Below are 25974 nucleotides of genomic sequence, written 5' to 3'. Positions count from 1 at the left end.
TTGTTGGCTCTAGAACAGTGGTTCTCAACTTTCCTAATGTCGTGACCCTTTAATACAGTTCCTCATGTTGTGGTGATCTCCAACCATAAAATTATTTTCGTTGCTACTTCAAAACTGTAATTTTCTTACTATTATGAATTGGGAGACCCCTGTGAAAAGGTTGAGAACCGCTTCTCTAGACATTAGGTTGGTGGTAATTTCCTTAGTACATTACAGATGGTATTCAGCTACTGTCTGTCGTGTGTTGTATCGCTTTCAAACCGTCTTCCCTTGGTTAATAATTAGATACCTTCTCTGCCCGTCGTCCTACTACTTTTGTGACTATATGTCTCTTTCAAATTTGTTTTGTTTACAAGTCTGTCTATTTTAAGATTCTGAAAAATCAGTCTGGCTAAACTAGTCTCTCTATTCATTCCTAACTGTATGTGTCCCCACAAAACTGTTTCCCCCACTTCTATTATCAATAAGTCTATCCTTATCCTTAAAAATAAATAAATAAATCCCATGTCCACTTAGTTGCACAAGCCAGAAACCTAGGAAGTATCTAACTCTTTCCCTGCCCCTCTATTTAATTCATCATGAGCTCCATCAGTTTTGCTGCTGCTCCTTTTTTTTTAACCACAGCTGTCACTACTCTAGTTCTTGATCATATTCCATGTCATACTGACTGTATGTATTGTGGCTTCTGCCTAATCTATCCAATTTTCAACCAGAGTAATCTTTTTAAGTCACATATCTGATGGTGTCGTTGCTTTGCCTAGATCTTTTCTGTGACTTCCCGGTTTTCTGAGGCTTTAGGCCAGAATTGTGGCTTTAGCCTACCAACCTACATAAGTCACATTTCTCCCTGCCACATTGCCGAGTTAGGGCCACCTTTCCCTTTCTTAAACAAGCTTCTCACCACAGGACCTTTGAATGTGCTGTTCCTGCTGCTGGGAATTCACCCCTCCCCGCAACCACTCCCACTAAATATCTTCTTATCCTTCAAGCCTCAGTTAAAGAATCACTACTTCAGGAAAGCTTTAGCTGTTTCACTATCTAGAATTTTTATGTACGTCTGTATCCTTGTATCTTCTTATAGAGCATTTGGTATGGCTGCATTATTTGGTTAATATGCATCCTCCTTGATCTGGGCCTGTATCTGGGCTCATGATATTATTTGTAACATTGAAAATAACGCCTTACATATAATCATTACGCAAATATTTCCTAAAAGAGTGAATCTACAGTCACATGGTAGGGTACTACAATAATTTGTTAGAGCATGTAGTTGTAGAATATGAATAAGACTATGCAAAGTTAACTACTTTTTGTAGATACTTGGGTTTTATCAAGAAGCCCTGGTGGCGTAGTGGATTACTACTCATTGAGCTTCTAGCCGAAAGGTTGCAGTTAAGACTATACCAGCTGCTCCTCAGGAGAAAGATGAGGCTTTCTACTCCCATACTGGTTTATAGCTTTGGAGTCCCAAAGGGCTGCTCTACTCTGTCCTCTGAGGGTTTTTTTAATAGTCAGAATTGCCTCAATGGCAGTGTGTTTGGTTGGGTCTCATCAACTCTTGTTAGGTGGGTCTTTGATTGCTAATGGTATATTGAATCCTTTTAAAGTCTCTAAATTGAACTTGTGTAGTAATGTTTATTACACGAAAGTGTGAATTTTAAACCCTTTGGTAGTGATCAGTTTATGTTGGATTCCCTTCATTAAGCTCTGAAAAAATGCTTTCTTTTTAGTGACACACTGTTTTTGGTGGCAAATACTGAGTTGAGTGGATTGTCTGCTTGAAGTAATATGAACCTAGACGAAGTAAGAAGCTAGACCCAAATGAAGGTCTCATTTGCTGATCAGATCCTATTCATGAGCCGTTTTCTAAACAGGAAGGTAGCTCTCCAGCCCCTGTTAGAAAAAGGAGAACTTTTTCTTTGTGTGGTTCTTATTCTGATACTGATAGCTGCTAAGTAGATATTCCTTATAACCTAAAGATGATTTCACGACTCCTTGCTCATTTTCAGCTCTTCACTTATGTCTTAGAATAGGAAGTATTGCTCAAGAAAACAAACATTCCCACCACCACCACCACCCCCCCTTAGAGCTGCTCGCCATGGTGAGCTGCGGACACCGCTCTCTGTTCCGCAGGGTGGGGTTTGTTAAAGTTGTAAAGAACAAGGGTTAATTTAAGAGATACCAAGTAAAATTCAGAATACAGCGAGAGGGCAAAATTGATTATTATGTTTGAAAACGCTCAGTAATCCAAGATAAAAATGTGTACAATACACCTAAATACAGGATGATAGTTCGAGTAACTAACAGGGATATCATCTGCCAGATTGTTTATGCCTGTATAGAACGGGATATGATTGTGCAGCTTATGCTCACGAACTTTCCAAGTACGATGTGAAAGTTAGCCTGAACAATTATGCTACAGCATATTGTACTGGCCTGCTGCTGGCCCGCAGGCTTCTTAATAGGTTTGGCATGGACAAGATCTATGAGGGCCAAGTGGAGGTAACTGGAGATGAATCCAATGTAGAAAGCATTGATGGTCAACCTGGTGCCTTCACCTGCTATCTGGATGCCGGCCAGGACTACCCCTGGAGATAAAGTGGGGCTCTGAAGGATACTGTGGGTGGAGGCTTGTCTATCCCTTGTAGTACCAAGCAATTCCCTGGTTGTGATTCAGAAAGCAAGGAACGCAATGCAGAAGTGCATCCTGGGTCAGAACGTCGCAGACAACATGCGTTTTCTAATGAAGAGGATAAAGATGCTTACAAGAAGCAATTTTCTCAATACATAAAGAACAACCTAACTCCTGACATGATGGAGGACATGGATAAGAAAGCACACGCTACTATACAAGAGAATCCAGTTTATGAGAAGAAACCTAACAGATGTTAAAAAGAAGAGGTGGAATCATCCCAAAACATCTCTTACCCAGAAGAGTTATTGGGTAGCTCAGAAGAAGGCACGCTTCCTCAGAGCTCAGGAACGGGTTGCAGAGAGCTAAACCAAATCATAGTTTTCCATGAGGATTTACGACAGGAAGACAAACTATTCACCAAGCAGAAGAAGAGAACAGACATTCAAGATCTAACCTCTGGAAATAAATCTCTTAACATCTACTTACTGAGCTTTCCAATCCACTCTCATTCTAGTTCTTCATGGTGCCTTTAACTTTCTACTGAGCCAGAGTAAGATCTGCCCCCAAAGTCCAATACCAGCTGAACTAGCTAATTACAGTGCTCGTGACTAGTTGCTATTGTCAGGTGCAACCAAGTGGGTTCTGACTCACAACGACCCTGTGTACAACAGAATGAAATACTAACTGATCCTGCACCATCCTCACAATCATAATTGAGCCCATCTTTGTAGCCACTGTGTCAGTGCACCTTGTCGAGGGTCTTCTTCTTTTTCACTGCACCGCTACCAAGCATGACGTCCTTTTCCAGAGACTGGTCTCCTGACAATATGTCCGAAATATGTCCGAAGTACATGAGACAAGTTTCGCCATCCTTACTTCTAAGGAGTATTCTGGCTGAACTTCCTCCAAGACAGACTTGTTTGTTCTTTTGGCAGTCCATGGTACTTTCTTTGCTAGCACCATAAGTAAAGACAATAAGTTATTTCATTTATCATTCCAATGGAGTTTTAATTAGTAAAGAACAGTTACCATTCGGTCTTCCTTATGCAATGTCCACTATCAGGCAATCGAAAATATCATGGCTTGCGTCAGGCACACTGTCATCCTTATATTAGCATCCTTCCTTTTCAACACTTCCAAAGGTCGGTGCAACAGATTTACTCAATGCAATGCCTCATGATCTCTTGACTGCTGCTTCCATGAGCGTTGATTGTGAATCCAAGTAAGACAGAATCCTTGACAACTTCATTCTTTTCTCCATCATGATATTACCTGTTAGTCCAATTGTGAGGATCTTGGTCTTATTTACATCGCGTTGTGATCCATACAGAAGTCTACAATCCTTGATATTCATCAGCAAGTACTTCAAGTCTTTATAAGAATAGAAATCCCTCATCTTCCTCCCATGGTGTAGTTGGTGGTTTCGAACCACTGACCTTGCGGTGGGCAGCCAGCACATCACCCACTACGACACCAGGGTTCCTGAGTGCCTAAAGTAGAATGCTAATATATAGAAATTGAGATGTGACCCTTACCTTGAAAACTGTATATTAAATTTCTAAAGAAAATCAAATTTCCAGGGCACTCTTAAAGACTTTGTTCTATCCTGATGCTATCCCAATAAGAGGTGTTCACTGGTAGCAGTGCTGGGTCATTAACCAAAAGTTGCCAGTTCTAACCCACCCCCTGGGACAATGGACAGTCTGCTTTCCCTAAAGGTTTATAGCCTCAGAAACCCTATGGGGCAGTTCTACCCTGTCATATAGGGTAACTATCAGTTGACATTGACCCAACTGAGAGCAGGTATTCTAATGTAAATGTAGATGTGCCACTTACAAAAATAGAAATATTTTAATCTAAATTTATTACAGATTAGTGCGACAAGTTTATTTATTCAGCAAACATGATCCTTGCCCAGGAGCTCAGTTTTTTCCAGTACAGTAGCTACCAGCTAGGTGTGACTATTGAGCATCTGAGATAGAAGTCTAAAATGCATACCAGGTTTCAATGACTTAATAAGAAAAGGGGGGATGTAAGTTACCTCATTTTATATTGCTTGAGATTGATAATATTCTAGATTATTAGGTTAAATAAAACAAAACTACACCTTTTATTTTTAACTAAAATTTTAAATCATATGTTCCTTATTTTTTACTGGAAAATGCTAGCTAGTAACATACAAATGCCAGCAAGATAAATTGTTACTTATATAGAGAAGGCAGTAGTAATTTTTGTAAGAATAGTTACCAGTTAGGATAAAGTTTTTTTTATGATTCAGTGCACCAGTGTCTTCATTTAGTGCTCATAGTGCTTAGAATCTCCCTTAAGAAGACAAATGATCTGCCTTTTTAATTTGTACTTTGTTTCTATTTAAATTCCCACTCTATACTACATAGCTCTTTTGGATTATTAAATGGTTTGTTCCTTAGATGTTTACTGAACTGCAGCAGATGAGGCAGCAGCTCCCAGACATGGAATTTGGCCGACGAATGGCTGTAGAACGCGAATTGGAGAAGGTGGATGCTGTAAGATTAATTAATATAGTTTTTGATGAAACTGGACACTTTGTGCTATATGGAACAATGCTGGGAATTAAAGTCATAAATGTAGAAACAAACCGGTAAGCTTCAATGTGATGTATGTTTTTAAAAATGCATTTATAGACAACCAGTTCCTCCTTCAGGGAGACAGTGGGAGTGTTGTTTGCTCCAAGACAAGTGGAATGGTCCCAAATGTCTCAACTTAACCAAATGTTTTGACTGGATTTTTCTGTGGTCTCTTGCTTGTTTATAATCTTATGTAAAAAGTTTCCACTCATGTTTGTAAAAGAAATGGAAAGAAGATATGCATAGTTTCAAGTTTTGTTTTGTTTTTTTTAACAAGTTTAAGTCTGTCTTTTGCTTATTGATTCAAATTAGCCTGGTTCGTGTTAAAAGTTGCCAAATATTTTAACCACAGAATTCAGCATTACATCCTGCTAGACATAAAATCAGAAGTTAAAATGCATGAAACCACAGTAAGCTTTTTGTGCAAACTGTGTTTGGTCTTAGTACAGAATAGCCACCATCAGAGTCTATCACTGAATGTAAATGAAGAAACTAAGTCTATCTTGAGGGGAAAAGCAGTCCGGTGCTGTACATTCCCATGTATAAACATACTTATATTCTGGTCTGGAAATGCATAATCTTTGAAGACTTATATGAAGATTAAAATAATATGGATAGCTTAAAGGTACATAAGTGAGTGATTGTATTTTTTTAACTGAAAATCATAGTTGCCTACCAATTTTAAAACAATATACTATTTGGTAGAGGAGCATTTAAGAACCTTTTATTAGGTCTTTTCTACATAAAAGATAACACATAGCTTTTATCTGTAAAGTTCTTCTGACTGCAGTTATTTCAGTAATTTATTACAAGACATTAAAACATCCCCTGAAATGTATTAAAATATTGTTATTTTCCAGGTGTGTGAGGATCTTAGGCAAGCAGGAAAACATTAGAGTGATGCAGTTGGCTTTGTTCCAGGGCATAGCCAAGAAGCACCGTGCTGCAACTACTATCGAGATGAAAGCTTCTGAAAACCCAGTTCTTCAGAATATTCAAGCTGACCCAACCCTAGTCTGCACCTCTTTCAAAAAGAATAGATTTTATGTGGTATGTGGAGATGGAACTGAATGTTTCTCCCAGTTTGATTTGGAGTTTTATTTTCTTAATGTAGACCTTCAGCTGAAGTACATGTTGGCAATAATAGCAAGCTTTCTAAACAATTACTGACATTAAAATTGCAGAATTTTTAACAAAGTTAATTTTAAGTATTCTCCATCGTGCTTTGAACATTCTTGAACCTGGATCCTACATCTCTTCATAGTCTGAGACGATGGGCAGCTATGTAGGTTAGAGAGCCATCTTTACATCCAAAGTATTTTTTGCTGAGGACATTGGTGGTTAAGTTGAAGAATATCACCTTCCACGCAGGAGATGTAGGTTCTGTTCCTACCAGTGCAGTGGTGGCATGCATGTTGTTAAGAGGCTGGACACATTTCAATAGAGCACCTACGAAGAAAGGCCTGGCAATTTACTTTTGAAGTCAGCCAGTGAAAAGCCTGTAGACAACAGTGGTCCAATCTGAAACCAGTCACGAGGACACAGGACCAGTAGCCTTTCATTCTCTTGTGCATGGGGGCCATCAGTCAGTCCTATTTTTAGTGTCTAGTATTTTTCAGCTTTTACTCTTGAACGTTATTTCTCTGACCTGAAGACAAGCAACTTTTTGAAATAGTATGTCTTTTTTTTTTGCTTGCAATTCCTTATACTGTCATAGCTTTGGAATTTTGTATTTCCTAGGGATTTTTTTTTCCTGTGCCTATCCGAAAGTACTTTTATAACTAACTTGGACTCATAATAAGAACTAACACTATCTATGAATAGAACACTTCGGCTCTCCTGAACACTCCCCTCAAAAAAAAGTATAGAAACTTCTGGCCATGCATTCTAGAATGTAGACCTCAGCCAGAGAAATTCCTCAATCTCAAACCATGACTGTTACTTCTTTGCTTAAAGGCCTTTCTTTGCTGACCTCCCAGCAGTGTATATGGCTGGGGTCTTCCTTGCTTCTAAAGATCCATCTTCATTTTTAGTTTATTTGCTGTATTGAGGTTTTAGCCCATTTCACCACAGTTGAGTGTTCTTTTTGCTATGGGCTTTTGCACGGACTGTTTCTTCCTCTGCTTCCCATATACCTCTTCTCAGCTTCTACACAGGCTTCAGGTCTCAGCCGGAAGCTTTCCCTTAGCCGTCGAGTCTGGGTTACAGAGTCTGCCTGTGATTTTCCTGTGTTTCCCCAATCATAGCATGTATTGTGCCTTTTGGAATAATTTGCTGGTATTTTATCTCTGACATTGCCATCCCTCTTTATTTTAATAAAATATAACAAAATCATAAGGACAAGGCACTTTTAAATTCACAAGTTTGGCCAAGGGACTGTTACTTATATGCATTCATCTGACGTAGTGTAAGCAACTTTGATTCATTAAGGTGTTACTAACATTCGATAAATATGAAATAGCAATTTCACTGCTCCAACCAAGCTTTCAACATAAAATAGGTAATTCTTTTAAGATGAGAATTTTGTTGATAACTTTCAAAGTTGTTGCTAAAAATCCATATATTGAAGGAACATACGTCTGTGTTATGAAGGTAAAATAGTCAAGAAAAAATGTATGACATAAACAAAAAATACATGCATTCTTTCCATCTATTTTATTTTTTAAAAAGTCTTTAAATAGCAAGTTATGTTTTCTTTTTCTATACCTAAAGTTTACTTTTAAAAGGTTTTTAAAAATTTCCTGCATGGATTTATTTGACCTGGATTGTACCTCTTCATACCTGATATAACTCATGCTATTTATTTTATAACCATATCCTTAAAGCTAAAGATATATCTCTATAGAGAAGAATATAAAACAAACATTTCCCTTTATTTTGTACTTCCCTCTCGGCATCTTGGATTTTTTTTAAACTTGAAGGGGAAAAAAAAGCTGTGTTTTGGATGAAAAGGCTTACAGTTCAGTAAGTTGACACATTCACACACGTTTTCCATATCTCATTGCAGTCCCCTCAAAATACCATCACTGATCCCACTTCCTCCGTTTCTGTCCCTCCTTCTTGCCTCGCCCTTTTGAACTTTGTCCTTGGGTAAATACTGCCCTTAGATCTCACACGCTCCTTCTTCTAAGTGTGTTCCCTGTGTGGGCCTGAGTATTGTTTGGCAAGGAAGTGAGTTCCATTTCAGACCTGAAAGTGACAGGGCACAGTCTTTGAGGGTTCCATCAGTCTCTGATCAGGAAGGCTGATCTCTTTTATGATTTTGAGTTTTACTCAACATTTTTCTCTGCTCTATCCAGGATTTTCTAAAGTGACCTCTTTCAGAGCAATTGGTAGTGGTAGTTAGATAAATGTATTTAGCTCTTCTGCTCGCAGGGTCATGGAGACTGATGTTCACTCCCCATGGCTCATTAGTCCGTCGGACTTATTGTTTCCACGTGTCTTTGATTTTTCATCTCGTTCTTTCCCCTGGACAGGAAGGCACCTTAGATGCACTGCTCCCAGGCTTTTAAGACCCCAGTTGCTACGCACCAAAGTAGGAGGGAGAGCATTGTCTTTGTGGACTATGTTATGCCCTAAAGTTTTCTTTCCTACTGATTAAACTATGCATGTTCCTTGTAAAGTTTGAAAAAGAGAAACAAATAATTTGCAGTGTTTCCTTATGCAGCTCACGTTTTCATTCAGTCGTATTAGATGTACATAGTCAACTAAGATATGTATGTATGTATGTATGTATGTATCTGCATAAACAGATCTCGTTTTCAAATCCAGTATTATGAAAGATAAGTAGTACTTTCCAATCTTGAACTCTAGTAGTTTCATGTGTAAGCTAATTGAAGATAACTTTTAGAAAATTCTGGGAAATATTACAGGAGACATGTTATTCCTTTGAAAATTGGGGAATAAGATGCTGAGGCAATAACATCCTCATGTACTTATGTACATTGCTCAATCAGGGATTAGGGAACTGGTTTGACCTTCTTAGAACTCATTAGCATTAAGTAGAGTTTTCTTAGGTGAGAGAACATCTCCTTGGAATCAAAGAAGCAGACCTTGAGAATTCCAATTCCAATGATTTTTTACTTTTTTGCTTACCCTCTGGGGATCCTGAGATTTCTAGTATCTTCACTGAAAATGTGCCTACTTTCTCCCAAGCCTGAGGATTTGAAGAGTTCAGATAGGACCTTGTAAAGCAAAGTTCAAGATCCATTACTAGTTACTTGTCTTTCTACCTGTACCAGATCCTGCACACAGTAATAATCACAATTGTTAACATGTGTTAGGCTCAGTGCTCTAAGCACTGCATTTAATCTTCACAGCAGGTCCAGTCTGGGGAGTAGTTACTATTAGCATTTTATGAATGAAAAGTGGAACAACTTAAATTCTCCCAGGTCATCTAACTCATTAGTGACAGAGGTGAAATTCAAACATGGGGAAATCTAATCAGTGAAAAGTAAATAATAGCTGATGGGTTCAGGACATACGAGGGGGCTTCAAAATGTTCATGGAAAAATTATTTTTTCAACCCAATTTGAAGCTCCTCAAAGAAGCAGAAATAAAGAACAACAGCAACACCAAAAACCAAATTCATTGCCATCGAGTCAATTACAATTTATAGTGACCCTGCGGACCAGTGGTTCTCAGCCTTCCTAATGCCGCAACCCTTTAATACAGTTCCTCATGTTGTGGTGACCCCCCCAACCATAACATTATTTTCATTGCTACTTCATAACTGTAATTTTTCTATTGCTATGAATTGAGCAACCCCTGTGAAAGGGTCATTCGAGAAACACACACACACACACACACACACACACACACCCCAAGGGGTCACGACCCAGAGGTTGAGAACCGCTGCTGTAGACAATGGTAGAATTGCCCCTGTGGGTTTCTGAAACTAACTCTTTATAGGACTGGAAAGCCTCTCTTTCAAAACCTTATCTTGTTAAATGTGTAGCCAAGAACACCCCCACCCAAATGAAGGAAATGAAATTTCACTTGAACCCATACATCTTTTGTTGTCTGTCTAGATATATCTAGTACATCGATTATTTTCATAGTAGACAATTTTAAAAAGTACGGCCTCGTGTATCCTATGGTAGGAAGGAATTCCTAAGTTAAAGATTTACTCTGATTTGAATCCTTAACTTTTCTCAAAAGCTACATTAGAAATGAATTTTTTTCATTCGTAAGCTTTTACCAGCTGAAAAGCTTAATTCATTAACTCACATTTTATTTTCCCTCTTGAGTTTACCAAACGAGAACCAGAAGATACAAAAAGTGCAGATTCTGACAGAGACGTCTTTAATGAAAAACCTTCTAAAGAAGAAGTCATGGCAGCTACTCAAGCCGAAGGACCTAAACGAGTCTCAGATAGTGCCATTGTCCACACCAGCATGGGAGACATCCACATCAAACTTTTTCCTGTTGAGTATGTACTAGTATGATTGACATCAATAAACACCTATGCAAATATGTATATTTGAGGAAGTTATGCAAGTGCAAATTCTTGTTACTTAGACAAAGAATCCTGAAGAAGTGAAATATTTGAAATAGTATTTATCCTGTGGATTCCAATACTTGTTTTCTACCTAGGAAATGGGAAGATTTCTACATATATTTCATGGGTTAATTATGAGACTTATTGGTTATGAAAGGACTGGTGTAAACTATAGCTAAAACAAACTCACTACCATCCATTTGAGGCCAACCCACAGTGACCCTCTAGGACAGGGTAGAACTGCGCCACTGATTCTGAGATGATAATCCTGTACAGGAGTGGAATGCCCTGTCTTTCTCTTGGGTATCAACTACAAAGTAACAAAAATTTATATTACTATTGCCATTAAGTGGGCATCCCAACCCTAGACGTTATGACTTGCTGGATGGAACTGGCTTTCCTCTCAAAGCAGCTATTTAAGAGTTTAATTGCTTTTCCTTTCTGATTTGCTAGGCTGTGCTACCTCCTCTTCAGTTGCAGTAGCTACGTGGTTTAAACATTCACTCCACCCAGGAACACACAGGCTTTACTGGAAGACAAATCAGTCTTCTCCGGCGAGAGGATTTCTACTTAGAGTAAAATAAAAGAAACAGGTTTTCAGAATGCCAGAATCTTAATAACCAAAGCATTTTTTCTCATTTTTCCTGAAAGTATTGTGGACAGATTAAGAGTTTGCAAAGTGAGTATGCAGTGCCAAATACAATGAACAGCTTGGGCTCTTTGATCCAAAGGGTGACAGATTTTATAACACTTTTACTTCAAAGCAAGGAGCCCTGGTGGTGCTGTAGGCTAGGCATCGGGCTGCTAAAAACAAGCTCGGCAGTTCAAACTCACTAAATGCTCTACAGGAAAAGATACAATTATCTGCTCCCTTAAAGATTCACAGTCTCAGAAACCTAAAAAGAGTAGCTATGGATTGAAATTGATTTGATGTCAGTGGACTACTTAAAAGTCCTTACGTATTTTGAAAGTAAATATGTCTGTCATACCACATCATGCTGTTGAACTCAGCAGTTGTAGACTCCTGACAGTCTCATTTTAAGTACTCAGAACCTGTGCACCCAATAAGCCTGTTTTTTTACATGTACTTCGTGCAAGATTCCCATGATTCTTCATTCCATTCTCAGCTTTGAGAACTATTATATGGTACTTTACACTTTAAGTCATTTTGTAAGATTAGTTAATACTAATGAGAAAGCTAAATTTATACTCTGTGTGTAATTGTTTAGTTTAAGATTTGTGACTTCTATGAGTAAGTCCTTGGTCAGGAATACGTCACTGTACTACAATATAGTCATTCTAAAAAAATTACCTTTTCTAGGAACCTAACTCACCAGATGTGGTAGATTATTATGTAGTGTATTAAGGTGCTATGGTTATATTTATATTTAATGCTAAATGACCATAAAAGCTGAATACTGTCAAATTCAAATATATAAAGCAATCACAATCTAAACTTACTAATTTAAATAAGTATATAGTACTCTTTACATGCTCTTTCAAGCATACTATTTACAAGTATCTTGCTTGTCCTGAGACTTAAAAGAGTTTATGGGTGCAAAAAATACCATCCTTTTAAAGAATTCAGAAGACATTGCAATCTTTTAGGACACCAAACTGCAAAGAAAATGTTCTTAAGATGCTTTAGTTTGGTTTTACATTTTTACATTTTTTATTAGGTGTCCCAAGACAGTGGAAAACTTCTGTGTTCATAGCAGAAATGGCTATTATAATGGGCATACATTTCACCGTATAATTAAGGTAGGCTATGAAAATTTCTTATACTCTAAGGAATAGTACATGACTGTAAACAGCAGCAACACTGGACTGAAACATTACAGTGGGATGATGCTGAACTGAAGCAGTGCATTATTTTGCCATACATAAGGTCGTCACAAAGCAGGACTAAGGCAACTAACAACACGTGCTGCTTAACAAGAGGTAAGTCCTATTCCTTCTCACGTAGGAGTAGGAAAAAAGCCAAAGGGAAACAGGTGGTTGTGACTAACAGATCTAGAACCAAGAATAGGTGTTTAGAAACCATGTGGCCAAGTCTTATAAACAGCTAAGTCCTTTTTCCACAGAGTTGATTTCTACTCATAGCAACCTTCTAGAACGGAGTAGAACGCAACATTTCCAAGGCTGCTAACTTTACAAAAGCAGATTGCCACTGTGTCTCCTGCTCAGAACCTCAGGGGGTCAAACTGTGCCCACCTTTTCTTTTGCATCAGTACTAAACCAGTGCACCACCCTGGCTCTTTTAAGCAGCTCGGGCAAAGGCTACATACTGACCGCAGGATGTGCTCCTGCGACTGGCTAGGTCTAGATCTAAAGTAAAAGACAGAACGATGAGAGCCATGTAGCCTGCCTCCTACTCTCGCGCAACCCGGAGCAGCGTGAGCTCCACAAGTTTTCTGAACAGCAGTCCATGACTCAGATGGGTCAGAGGCATCTTTCTATAACTGACAGGCTAGAAATGGCAGGGTTAACAGCTGTTGTTTCTGCCCTCGACTCATTTGGAGGGTGGGATAGGACAGGCATATGGTTGCGATGAGTTTACATAAAGATGCAACAGAAGGTTCTAGACCCGCACAGTAAATGTCGCAATACAGCGAGTCAGACAACTTTTAGGATTCCCAGTACACATTGTTATGTTTACACTCTTCCATAGTCTGTTAAGTGTACAATAGCATTATGAAAACGATGACATTATGAGAATTACCAAAAGGTGGCAGACAGAGAATGAGCATTGCAGTTGGAAAGTAGCTTGACTCAGGATTGCCACAGACCTCCTTTTGTACTAGCAAACAATCTGGGAGCACATCCAATCCTGAAGTCAGCTATGTAGATAACATAAAACTTTATTTTCTTGCACATTATGTAGGAGCTTATGACTTATTTACAGTATTGATTTCAAATTACTGAAAGACTACTTGTGTCAATACATGAGTAGACTTTTCCATATTTGCTTAGATTATTGAGAACAAGGTGGTGGTTAAGAAATGTAATACAACATCCAGATTTAAAGTAAATTTAGTAAGGGCTTAATCAAGTCACTTAATAGTGTTACGGAAGTGAACCTTTCACTGATTTCCAGATACTATCAGAAGGAATACAGAAAAAACTGGTACATAGATATACATAAAAGCAGAGTTTAATGTACTCTTTGTATCCCTTTCTGTTAAGGGCTTCATGATACAGACTGGAGATCCAACCGGTACTGGTATGGGAGGAGAAAGCATATGGGGAGGAGAATTTGAAGATGAATTTCATTCAACATTACGGCATGACAGGCCATATACACTAAGTATGGCCAATGCTGGATCAAACAGCAATGGATCCCAGTTTTTCATCACAGTAGTACCAACGGTAAGTATGACATTTTCAACCAGAGATCTATAGGCCGCGATCTGAGAAAGCGAACACTGTGAAAGAGACTTGCATTATTCATGTCATCATTTATATGTCAGTATATACAAATGAAAAACACTTAGAAAAAATTGTGCAAAGGCGTAACAAATCTGTGTTGATTTGCTAAAATAATGCTTCCATGTAGTAGGAAGTACAATAAATTCTGATCCACAATATTGTAAGCTTCAAGTATGCCACTAACTGCAATCAGAATCAAATTATTTCGTATCGCTGGTCCTGTTGTCTCTTCAGAATGGAGGGATTGGCGTCCAGGTATGTGACACTTAGCCCTCATGAGATGTGAAGAAGGTTAAATGATTTGGATGTTGTACAAACACCATATTCAAGCCATCGGGGAGGTTGCTTCCAAATGTCCTCGTCACTGCCACAGCTGGAGCTGTGCGCAGAGGCCAGAGAAGCGGGGGCTGGCAGGAGCAGCAGCTGAGAGGATGGTGATGGGAGCCAAGCAAGACCATGTGAGGAGGGAGTAGAGCATACCCAACCCTGCCCCGTCCACCCGTCTACCAGACACAGCCTGAGAGCCCGGGCCAGCACCATGTCCTCGGCCTCACCTGCCTTTGTCCCACCTGTAGACCGGCTGCCAGTCTGCCTTTGCAGGTCTTTAAAACCATTTGGTTGAAATAATAAAAGGAGGAGATACTTTCCATTTGAAAAACAACAAAAGAACCTTATGAAACCTTATATGCGAGACAGACATATAAGAATTCCTGATTTCAGAACTTTCCTCCCATTTAAAATTGTTTGATACTGATTGTATTATTTTCAGTTGTGTAGGGATTCTCGCCCTCCCTTTGTGAGTTGTTCCTCCCTCACTAACGTACACTCGCTGCCCTGTGGTTCCTATTTAATAGTTCAGAACATTGTCAATTTGGTCCCATAAACATAGCCCTTGGAGCACTCCTGGTGTGGTGCTTACACCTAGGGGTAGCATCCCTCCAGGTCAGCAGTCCGAAACCGCTAGCTGCTCCCTGGAGAAAGATGGGACTTTCTACTTCCATAAAGGTAGTCTCGAAAACCCACAGGGTAATTCTACATGTCCTTATAGCAGTGGTTCTCAACCCCTTTGGGGGTCAAACGACCCTTTAACAGGGTCTCCCAATTCATAACAGTAGCACCATAACAGTTATGAAGTATCAACGAAAATAACGTTATGGTTGAGGGTCACCACCACAGGAAGAACTGTATTACAGGGTTGTGGGAGTGGGAAGGTTGGGAACCACTGCCCTGTAGGGTGGCTCTGAGTCTTCATCAATTCGATGGCAGTGAGTTTGGTGGGGTTTTTCGTGAGAAAGTTCTTAAAAGAGCATGGTGCTCAAGTTAAATCTTTACTAGTTAAGATAAATTATTGTTTTTCAGATGACTGTGGAATATATCTCATAATCTGTAGCATTTTTAATTTGAGGAAAAACTGTTTAAAGCCATCAAGTTCTATTGCTTTTCATTAAAATTACATAATTTATATATGTTTTTGAAATTATGTCCCAAGGAAAGAGATAAACACGAGATATGTATAACTTATATAGAACATGTCAGATAGTCTCATTAAATGTCCACAATACATTGGTATCGCTGTACTCAGCCTTCAAAAGTAGACAAGGAAACCAACAATGGGACATGAGTAATGTGAAAAGGTCAAGTAGCAGAGCCAGTATTTGAACTCCCATCTATCTAATACTAAAGCCATGTAATTGTTCAGGTAGGACTCGTGCAGAGAACGTTGAAAGCCTGAGCCAGAACTCTTCTCAGCCAGGCAAAGTAACTTACCGACAGCAAACAGCTGCCAGCTTTCGCCTGCAGGACACAGTCTTTATACTGACACAGTTTTTTATTTAAACTTGGAAATTGATTGTAAACCTAGTAAGTGAAATGAATGTACCTCTTTTTAACTACGTTCTAAAATGAAGCATAAACTTAAGCCCAGTGTGATTGAACAAATATGAGCTTTACCAGGATATTTCCATTTGTCTTCCAACTTAGCCTTGGCTTGATAATAAGCACACAGTGTTTGGACGTGTGACTAAAGGAATGGAAGTTGTGCAGAGGATCTCCAACGTCAAAGTCAATCCCAAAACTGATAAGCCCTATGAAGATGTCAGCATCATCAATATCACCATCAAGTAAAATAAGAGGTTTCATTGTTTTGCAAGTAAAAAATAAACATCTATTAAGCCTGAATTATTTTACTTTAAGAAGCTTTGACTTACTAAAGATCCAAATCATGTTTCAAGGATGCAATATTATATTTTTCTACTTTTCATTAAAGGCCAGTTTTTTAAAACTGTCGTCTTTTTTTTTTACAATAGTTCTCACGTAAGAAGTGATCTGTTGAAATGGACTAAATGTGGGCAAAAAATACTCCCTAATTTTAGAGAGACTGAAAACTCTATTAGATAATCATGGCAGTATGCGTTTGTCTCCATAACCTTTAAAGACCCTGCCAGACACTCTTGCAGGTCTGCTTGCTTAGGTCATTAAGGTCCTGTGATCTGCTGTCATCTGATGTCAGGCTCTAACCAGGTTTGCATTCTGTGCAGATCAGTTTTGTCTTTCTTTGGAACATCATGACAGTACTTAGTGGTAAGGCTTCAGTAATTAGGAAGCCCCCTTTGGTCAAAATCATTAAATTCTTCAACAATTATAAAATATGCTCTCAATATGAGACTCAGAATAAATGAATACCTGAGTTTCTGGTTTTGTATGCAAGTTCATTTACTATGTTCACATTCCCTATCTATTATAGCTAACCAGTTTTGGGGGTATTTTTGTCTGTTTTCAAAACATGTGACCTAAGTAAATATCCCATGTTATAATACATCTTCAAAAAGTACACCATTACAAATTAATAGCACTTGTCTAGTTACCTAGTGCTGCTGCAACAGAAATCGGTGGCTGTGACAACCTGAGATGATTTTCTCACAATTTAGGAGGCTAGAAGCCCTAATTGAGGGGGCTGGCTCTAAGAAAAGCTTTCTTCGCCAACTCTGGAGGAAGAGCCTCTTTCTTCTACACCTCTGCTCCTGGGCCATCTTGGCATGTCTCATGCCCCATTGCTGCTGCTTGTGTTGTTTAATCTCTATCACAGGAGTCTGATTTAAGAAAACACCCTGCATTAATCCTATCTCAATATAATAAAGATAACCTATTCCCAAATAGGATTATAACCATAGGCATAGGGTTTGGGATTTACAACACATTTTGTGAGGACACAATTCAATCTGTAACACACACTCATTGCCATCGAATCAACACTGACTCATATAACAGCATTGAGTATGAGTCAGTCAACAATGCTAAGTCTATACAATAGGCTAGAAAACTCTTTAGGGGTAGGAAGCCCCGTCTTTGTCCCAAGGAGCACCTGGAAGTTTCAAGCTGCTTACCTTGCCGATTACAGCCGAACCTGTAACCACAATGCCACCAGAGATTCTCAGTCTCTAACCACTTGTAGTAATGGAGAGATTTAGTAGAAACAAACAACAAAACAGTAGGAATTCTAAGGCTTGTTTTTATTTTATTCATGTATTCTTACTATATAATGATTGAGTTTCCCAGACAGTGTTTGAAGAAACTTATACAGGCAAAATGTTTAGCAGACCTAGCTAGAGAATTCACATTCTTATGCTTTAAATCTGAGTTTATGCTTTTCCTTCTGTTAATCTGTACAGGATCATTTCCTTTTACTCACTTTATACCACAAATTTATGAGGAAAAAAAGGCCCATTTGTGCTATTTTAAACTATCATATTCTCCACTTAAAAACAGAACAAGGTTAAACAAAATGACTTCACTATGACATTCAAAATTTTCCTACTTTTAAATAGAGGAAAGAACTAGGAGGCAAAGGACATTTGTGTAGGTACAAATACAGGCACATACATATGTAAATATATATAACAATAGGGACATCTATATATGTACATTTATATGTGAATTATTAAGGTAGCAGATGGACAACAGGCCTCTATTAAAATCCTCCCTCAACACAATACTTTGTTCTAATAACATGGCATGCTGTAATGCTAACCCTTCTGAATCACTGAAGACAAAATGGGTCCATAAACAAATAGGAATAAAGTTAATGGTGCCCGGCTATCAAAAGATATAGCCTCTAGGGTCTTAAAGACTTGAGGATAAACAAGTGGGCATCTAGCTAGGAAGCAGCACATGGAACTCAAAGAGAGGTTACCCCTCAGGAATAGTATTGGGAGTAGCGATATTAGGAGGGGAGGGGCAAGGTGGAGGGAGAATGGAACTGATCTCAATGATTGACATGTAACCACCACACCCCCTACCCAGGGTGACGAACAACAGAAACGGGTGAAGGGAGACAGCGGATAGTGTCAGATATGAAAATTTATCAAGGGTTCATGAGGGTGGAAGGTGGGGTGGGGAATGAGATGATACCAACGGCTCAAGTAGAAACTTAAGCCCCCCCAAATAAAATGATTTAAAAATAAAATGTTTTGAAAAGGATGATGGCAACATTTATAAATGTGCTTGACACATGCATGTATGGATTGTAAGGGATTTAAGGGCCCCAAATTTTAAATTAAAATTTCTTTTCCTTAGCAACTTCATTCCTAAAAATTCAACTAATTTTTTTTCCAATTTATTTCTTATTGGGGGCTCATACAGCTCATCACAATCCCTACATGCATCAATTTTATATGGCACATTTATATATTCATTACGCTCATCGTTCTCGAAACATTTGCTCTCCACATAAGCCCCTGGCATCAGCTCATTTTTTCCCCTTCCTCCCCGCTCCCCACTCCTGAACTGTAAATTTTTTTTTTTTTAAAGTCATTTTATTGGGGGCTCATACATCACAATCCATACATACATCAATTGTATAAAACACATCTGTACATTTGTTACCCTCATTTTTAAAAATTATTTTATTGAGGGCTCGTACAATTCTTATCACAGTCCATACATACATCGACACAAGCACATATGTACACCTGTTGCCCTCATCAATCTCAAAACATTTGCACTCTACTTTAGTCCTCAATATCATTTTCTCATTTCCCCCCTCCCTCCTGAGCCCTTCATAATTCATAAAATATAGTTTTGTCATAAGTTACATGTACTGTAAATTCTTATTGATGCTGTTTATCAGGTGGTGATAAGACCTTATTCCAAAAATAATATATTTTTACTTTGAGTAAACATACTTCATTCATGAACTTTCCATTGCATGTCAAAAATTTCAGAATTAAAAATCTTATCATAGTGAATGAGTGGGGGAGTGCGCAGTGGAGACCCAAAGCCCATTTGTAGGCCATTGGACATCTCCTTACAGAAGGGTTTCGGGGAGGAGACGAGCCAGTCAGGGTGCAATGTAGTAACAATGAAAAATACAACTTTCCTCTAGTTCTAAATGCTTCCCCCCCCACCCACTATCATGATCCCAATTCTACCTTGCAAGTCTGGCTAGACCAGAGGATGTACACTGGTACAGAGAGGAACTGGAAACGGAATCCAGGATGGATGATCCCTTCAGGACCAGTGGTGTGAGTGGCGATACTGGGAGGGTAGAGGGAGAGTGGGTTGGAAAGAGTGAACCAATTATAAGGATCTACATATGACCTCCTCCCTGGGGGACGGACAACAGAAAAGTGGGTGAAGGGAGACATGTGACAGGGCAAAATATGACAAAATAATAATTTATAAATTATCAAGGGCTCATGGGGGAAGGGGGAAAAATGAGCTGATGTCAAGGGCTTAAGTGGAAAGCAAATGTGTTGAGAATGATGAGGGCAATGAATATACAAATGTGCTTTACACAACTGATGTATGTATGGATTGTGATGAGAGTTGTATGAGCCCAAATAAAACAATTTTTTTAAAATTTCAGAATTAGAAAAGAAAAACAAAAAAAATTTTTCAGAATTAGAGCTAAAATTGCTTGGTGATGTCTTTTTAAAAGCATATTTAAAATTATTAGAAACATGCAACTAATACTTATTCATTAATCCATTTCATTATTTATTCATCTAGCAAAGTACAACTGTTGCCACTGCAAATCCAGACTAGCCCAGTGTCACATAAGACACCTTTCTCTTAGCCATCTCCGTTCAGAAGCTACAGTGATGGGGTTTTCAAAGTCGTTTTCAAAACAGTCTCTTCAGATGCTATGTTCTCATGAAATAAAAGTTAAATAAAAGTTTACTGCAATAGCTTTCGTTTATTTAATGAAAAACATGTAAGTTCCCAAAATACTACCGTTGTACACGTTTAAATTATCTAAATTACAAAATACAGGTTATTTTCCTAATCTTACTTTTATTAAACAAATTACATTTTAAATTTCATATGAAGTCAAATCCTTTAATTGTTTTCTTAACCATAATAAATGAATTTAAATTGGTTACTAGCAGCAATACTGGAGTAAGGTTCAAGAAATAATTCTTCACAATAATGATAGGGCTTCCTCCTTTAAGATGATCTTAATATCTTACTGCTGTTTACTGAACAGACATGTATTTACTGCAAATAAAAGCTTATATATTGCTGACTATAAAGTATTCATAAACTATTGTCCAAGGCTATACAATTGACAAGCCTGGTATACATAAAACATAAATTATGTTTAACACAAATTCAGAGCTAGGGGGCAAATTCTATCTCTTTAAAACTTCTCATTCTTAAATTTGGGATTTTCCAGAAAAACAAGCACATACTTAACTAGCAATCAGTGAAAGAAAACAACCACAAACAGGAAGGGGAGCGGGGGTACTTAAAAAATATCACAAAACATTACCATTATATACTGTATTCTCAGCTTAAGTGTAGGCTTAAGCATATTACTTAAGTTCTATTCGGCAATGTGCTAAGAATGTGAATTACAAAGTTAAGCAAAATTGTCTAAATAATTTCAAGAAAACCAAGTTTGTGTTAGTATTACACTTTTATTTTTTAATTATCTAGTTGAGAAAACAGTCCAAAGGTTCACAGGCAAATGCAACTTTATTTTTCACAGTTACTGAAGTCCGTCAAATATTAAATAATTTAATTCAGAATTATTACTTATGCACACAAATGACATTTGTAACAGCATGACCTCATACTTGAAAAATGGATGAAATATTTTATGTACATATTTACACATTTCCCATAACACTGATGGGCTTTTTTAATGCTTTGTTTTCTAAAAGTTGTTTTGTTTTTTTTAAACAAAAATACTTTTGAAAAGACTGAACCGAAAGAGTGCCACCTAATGGCCATATTCTTTCACCAGCTATCTCTGTCCTTAAGACAATACAACCAGTCAGATTTAGGATTCAGCTTCATCCTAAAGTATGAAGAGTATTAAAAAAAAATGCAGATCACGATGTAGCTATTTTTAAATATAATAAACATGCTTCCATAGTAAAAGAGTAACCTTAAAAATTGAAGAAAAAAAAACAGTAAAGAGCACAAAATTTCAAAACTTATACTCTGAATACTGCGTTAACAAATGTGATGTAAACTTTTTGAACATTTCTTCCTTTCCTTACACAATGTATGCCTCTTAATGTAATTGCCAAGAAAAATGCACTTATTTTAGGAAAATATAACAAAGCAATTCTCACCGTTGAAACAACTTGCCATAAGGTAAAGTAGTTTTCTATTTAGGTACCTATCTTTATGTAAAATTGATCCTGGTTCTACATGTAATTCACTATTTTTTACCTATAGTCCCATTAAGGATGCAACAGTTTTCAAAGAAACACTACTAAGTACTTTAAATATATAACAAATAGAAGGACCAATTTAGAGTTCTGACCTTGGTTCAGCCCTGGAAATGGGTCTTTCAGAAGTGAAAATGAACCACAAAGTAAATGACTCACACTCTTTATTAATTGTTCCTCAATGTAGTGCTAATCTGATAAGTATAATCCATCAGGCTAGTTAAATAGCATTTCATTCTGTCTTACTGTGTTTAGTATAAAATGCTTTGAGAATGTTTTAATAAAACACTCTGTATCAAACATTAATTTTCTAAGTATAAGCCTTATAGTTCTTAGCTTAAAGGTGTTCTTTTATACTGAACATCAAAGTTAAGAATTCTATTACTCAAAGATGCAGTTTGGATTCGGCTTCCTGAAACCACTGCCATTTTTGCTGCTAAATGCTGGCAAGCGTCTGTGAAAAGGCAAAGGAAAACCGCAGCCATGGTGCCCTTGCTTCCTTCCTAAACGAGGCCCAGTAGGTATGTGGTGGCTGCTCTTTCTTCACTCAGAGAATAAACCTCCACGTAACCTTTCCCTGTGACTACTACTGTCTCAATATTTGGCTTGCATATAAAATGAAATTTTTAAATTAAAAATTATTTTTAAAGGCAAATTCAAGAAATCCCTTATTTAATCCAATCTAATCTGCCTAGATGATTGAAATTTCTCAGCAGAATAATTTTCAAAATCACTTTAAAAAGCAATCTTGTACTGAATTCTCAGGTCAAGATACTATTTATATAAATATCCTAAATCAACTGCCATCTTTGAGATGTAGAATTTCTTCCTGCATATGTGCAAAATACCTCTTAGCCACAAATGTTTATGAACAGCTTCTGCATTTAAAATCAAGCAACATCCAACACCCCAGCAGCCACAAGCTGCCGGGAGAGCCAGTCCAAGCCTTCGTGCAGTCCCATACCACTTCGTGCATCGCAGCCCTGAATGTACCAACTACGGCCACAGCACAGTTTATGGAGACTGAGAAGTTCCGTGATTTCTTCTACTGAAAGTGCTCCAGCAACATCCTGAAAGATACACACATCATAAATTTGTATGTCTCCAACCAAATTATTCTACTATTTACTATTTCTATAGAAATCTTAACACTTTTCTAACAAATGCCTACACAGAAGGAAAACATAAATTCACCTTCTAATATATATTCTGTGAATATGAGAAAAATTAAGTTTTGCTTAAAATTATTTTACATATATGGTGGCGGTGATGGTTCAGTGGCAGAATTCTATGCAGGACACCCAGGTCTGATTCCTGGCCAGAGCACCTCACACACAGGGTAAGGGAGAGGGAGGCAGGAGAGGGGAGAACAAAGCCCAGGGCGGGAAGCAGAATGAGTGGTGGTGCACTGAGGGGACCAAGCTAAATGAGTTGAAACAAACTGTGTCTTGAATTGTTGAATGTAAAACTAATAATCTGCTCTGTAAACCATCTAACTCACAATAAAGTCCAATTCTTTTTTAAAAATGAACTATATAATGATGAATTCACTTCTCTCTCACCCAAATATGCTTTCTTCCCAGAAGTAACTACAAGTAGCAATTTCTTACCAATTTTTCCACATATTTGGATGCACATTTGTATAAGTTAATAAGGGTTTGTGTGTGTGTGTCTGTGTGTGTGTGTTTGAGTCATTTTTTATCACAGAATTTCGGCGAAGGGGTGTGTGTGTGTTTTTTTAAAATACATCTTGAAAATCAAGATCTTTTCAACATCAACATAAGGAAAATGTTCTCATTCTTAACATATAAATTGAATTCTGCTGTGTATATACCAGAGGAGGCTTGGCATCGTAGTGGTTACATGCTGCACTGCTAACTGAAAGGTCCGCTGTTTGAAATCACCACATACTCCACGGGAGAACTCACAGCGGCAGTTCTACTTACTCTGTCCCTTAGGGCGCTGAGTCAGGATCCACTAGAGGGCGGTCAGTCTGGGTTGGATGTACCAACTTGACAAATGCAGGTAAGAGCTGCGTGGTTACATTATTACAAAGCTGCCTATTTTATCTACCTATCCCTCGAGAAATATATTCCAGATATATATCCTAAAACCTTATCCTGCAGATCATTTTACAAATATATGCCCAGCTGCTATCTTAATGCTTAACATATATGTACATTGCTCGCTATCCCTTTCATTATAAATTAGTATATTTACATGTATATAATATATATATATATATATATATCACTTCTAGATCTACCTTGTTTAGTCAGAAACTTAATTTTCCCACAGAGTAATATTTTTGTTTTTTAAATCATTGTATTGGACAGCTCTTATAGCTATTATACCATTCCATACATCAATTGTATCAAGCATATTTGTACATATGTTGCCATCAACATTTCCAAAACATTTTCTACATGAGCCCTTGGTATAAGCTCTTTTTTCCCCCTCCCTCCCCCAATCTCCCACCCATGTGAGACCTTGATCAATTATATATTGTTATTATTATTTCATATCTTACATGGTCAGTTGTCTCCCTTCACCCACATTTCTGTTATTCGCCCCCTGGGGGGGGGGGCTATACATCCAACAAAACCAATAGATAGTTCCAGATCTGTCTGCTGACTCTTAGGCATGTTTTCCAATCAAGTCTGATGAGGTGCTACGCAGAGTAATTTTTAAAGCAGTTAACTGAATTTCCAAACCAAGATCCCTTTTATCTAGGTATCCTAAATTAATTACTAACTTTGAGATGTAGATGTTTACAAAACTAGGGCAAACCACAAAACTTTAAACAACTTCCTTTAAACTCAGGAAACAGCCAGGAATGCAGCAGCCACAAGTCGCAGTGAGTCAGTCCAAACCCTTTATGCAAAATGGTGAGATCATGTTGTGTGGCAACATTAGGAGACCTGTCTGCAATGTGTATTACCACAGGCAGATTTGCCAGGCATGCACGTCTTTTGACAGGTACATCTAAAATTTTGGTAAATAGTGCCAAATTGGCCTCTAAGATAATGTCTGTTTAATAATCACAACTACTACAGTTGACAGTCTTTGACAATGATCCAACATTTTCATCTTTAATAAACTGATAGGTCAAAAATACTTACTTTTTTCTATTTTCATCTCTTTAATCAGAAGTATGGTATTGGGCCTTGTTTTATTTTTAAAGAGGGAAAACTATTCTCTATGCTCTTATTCTCTTCCTATGCTAACTAAGCTCCTCTAGTTAGCTCAAAGGCATCCTCACCCTCCTAAAAGCATAGGCTCAAGATCTAGTGGTCTTTAGCCATCCCTTAGAATTAGTAACCAAATTCTAAGAATTATACCCCTACCAGTTTCTTCAATATGCTACCAGGCTCAAGATCTAGTGGTCTTTAGCCATCCCTTAGAATTAGTAACCAAATTCTAACAATTATACCCCTACCAGTTTCTTCAATATGCTTCCATTTGGATACCATTACGTCTCTCACTTGGATTGCTGCAGCAACTTATAACACCTGGTTTTTGGTCCCTTGCCTAACTCATTGTATGTAGATCCCACTCCAGAATTACACTCCTAAAATACTGATAGGCTTTTATAACCAGACTCATTCTGATGGCTCTTGTTTGTTCATAAGATAAAACCTACAATTCTCAAGCCTTCATAATTTTTTTTTAATTTTTTTTTTGAGAATGAGACAGTGAGAGAGTGAGGCAGTGAGTGAGTGAGTCAGTGAGTGAGTGAATCAGTGAGTGAGTGAGTGAGGGAGTGAGTGAGAATGAGACAGTGAGAGAGTGAGACAGTTGAGAGAGCGAGGCAGTGAAAGAGTGAGAATGAGACAGTGAGAGAGTGAGAATGAGACAGTCAAGCCTTCATAATTTGGCCTCATCTACTGTTATAGATTTTCTTCTTAGTGTGGTAGGCTAAGCAGTTGGGTGGTGTGGCAGTTTACATAATTTCATGCCAACTTGAAGACAGATAAAAGTGTAAGGGTGGCAAACCCAGGGACAAGGGAACAACAAGCGATCCAAATTAGTGGGGAGGTGGGTGTGGGAGACCTGGAAGGGCATGATCAAGGGGAATGTAACAAAGAGGAAGTGCTGAAATCCTGGTGGGGACTGAGCATGATA

The 25974-nt window shown here is 38.0% G+C and overlaps 2 protein-coding genes and 1 pseudogene across 4 annotated transcripts in view; 2 read left to right on the top strand and 1 right to left on the bottom strand.

Annotated features, from left to right (window-relative positions):
- Positions 1 to 16451, top strand: part of PPWD1 (peptidylprolyl isomerase domain and WD repeat containing 1) — a 28410-nt gene extending 11959 nt beyond the window's left edge. For all 3 annotated transcript variants that reach the window (XM_004703571.3, XM_013004922.2, XM_004703572.3), the window contains 6 exons: positions 5065 to 5255; positions 6102 to 6291; positions 10491 to 10672; positions 12421 to 12502; positions 13928 to 14110; positions 16151 to 16451. In XM_004703571.3, coding sequence (XP_004703628.1) covers positions 5065 to 5255; positions 6102 to 6291; positions 10491 to 10672; positions 12421 to 12502; positions 13928 to 14110; positions 16151 to 16294 — 972 coding nt within the window. In that variant the 3' untranslated portion in view covers positions 16295 to 16451. The remainder of the gene's footprint in view (positions 1 to 5064; positions 5256 to 6101; positions 6292 to 10490; positions 10673 to 12420; positions 12503 to 13927; positions 14111 to 16150) is intronic.
- Positions 1555 to 3286, top strand: LOC101659727 (annotated as a pseudogene).
- Positions 16452 to 20140: 3689 nt separating the features above from the next.
- The window catches only part of TRIM23 (tripartite motif containing 23), a 43114-nt gene continuing 37280 nt past the window's right edge, over positions 20141 to 25974 (bottom strand). The window contains exon 11 of the mRNA XM_004703570.3: positions 20141 to 22919. Coding sequence (XP_004703627.1) covers positions 22740 to 22919 — 180 coding nt within the window. The 3' untranslated portion in view covers positions 20141 to 22739. The remainder of the gene's footprint in view (positions 22920 to 25974) is intronic.

The sequence above is a fragment of the Echinops telfairi genome, unplaced genomic scaffold (genome assembly GCF_000313985.2).
Source record: "Echinops telfairi isolate 266 unplaced genomic scaffold, ASM31398v2 ScPeMD7_7469;HRSCAF=8507_1, whole genome shotgun sequence".
Classification (NCBI taxonomy): domain Eukaryota; kingdom Metazoa; phylum Chordata; class Mammalia; order Afrosoricida; family Tenrecidae; genus Echinops; species Echinops telfairi.
Note: the sequence above shows the minus strand (reverse complement) of the source record. Positions and strands in the feature narration are given on the sequence as shown.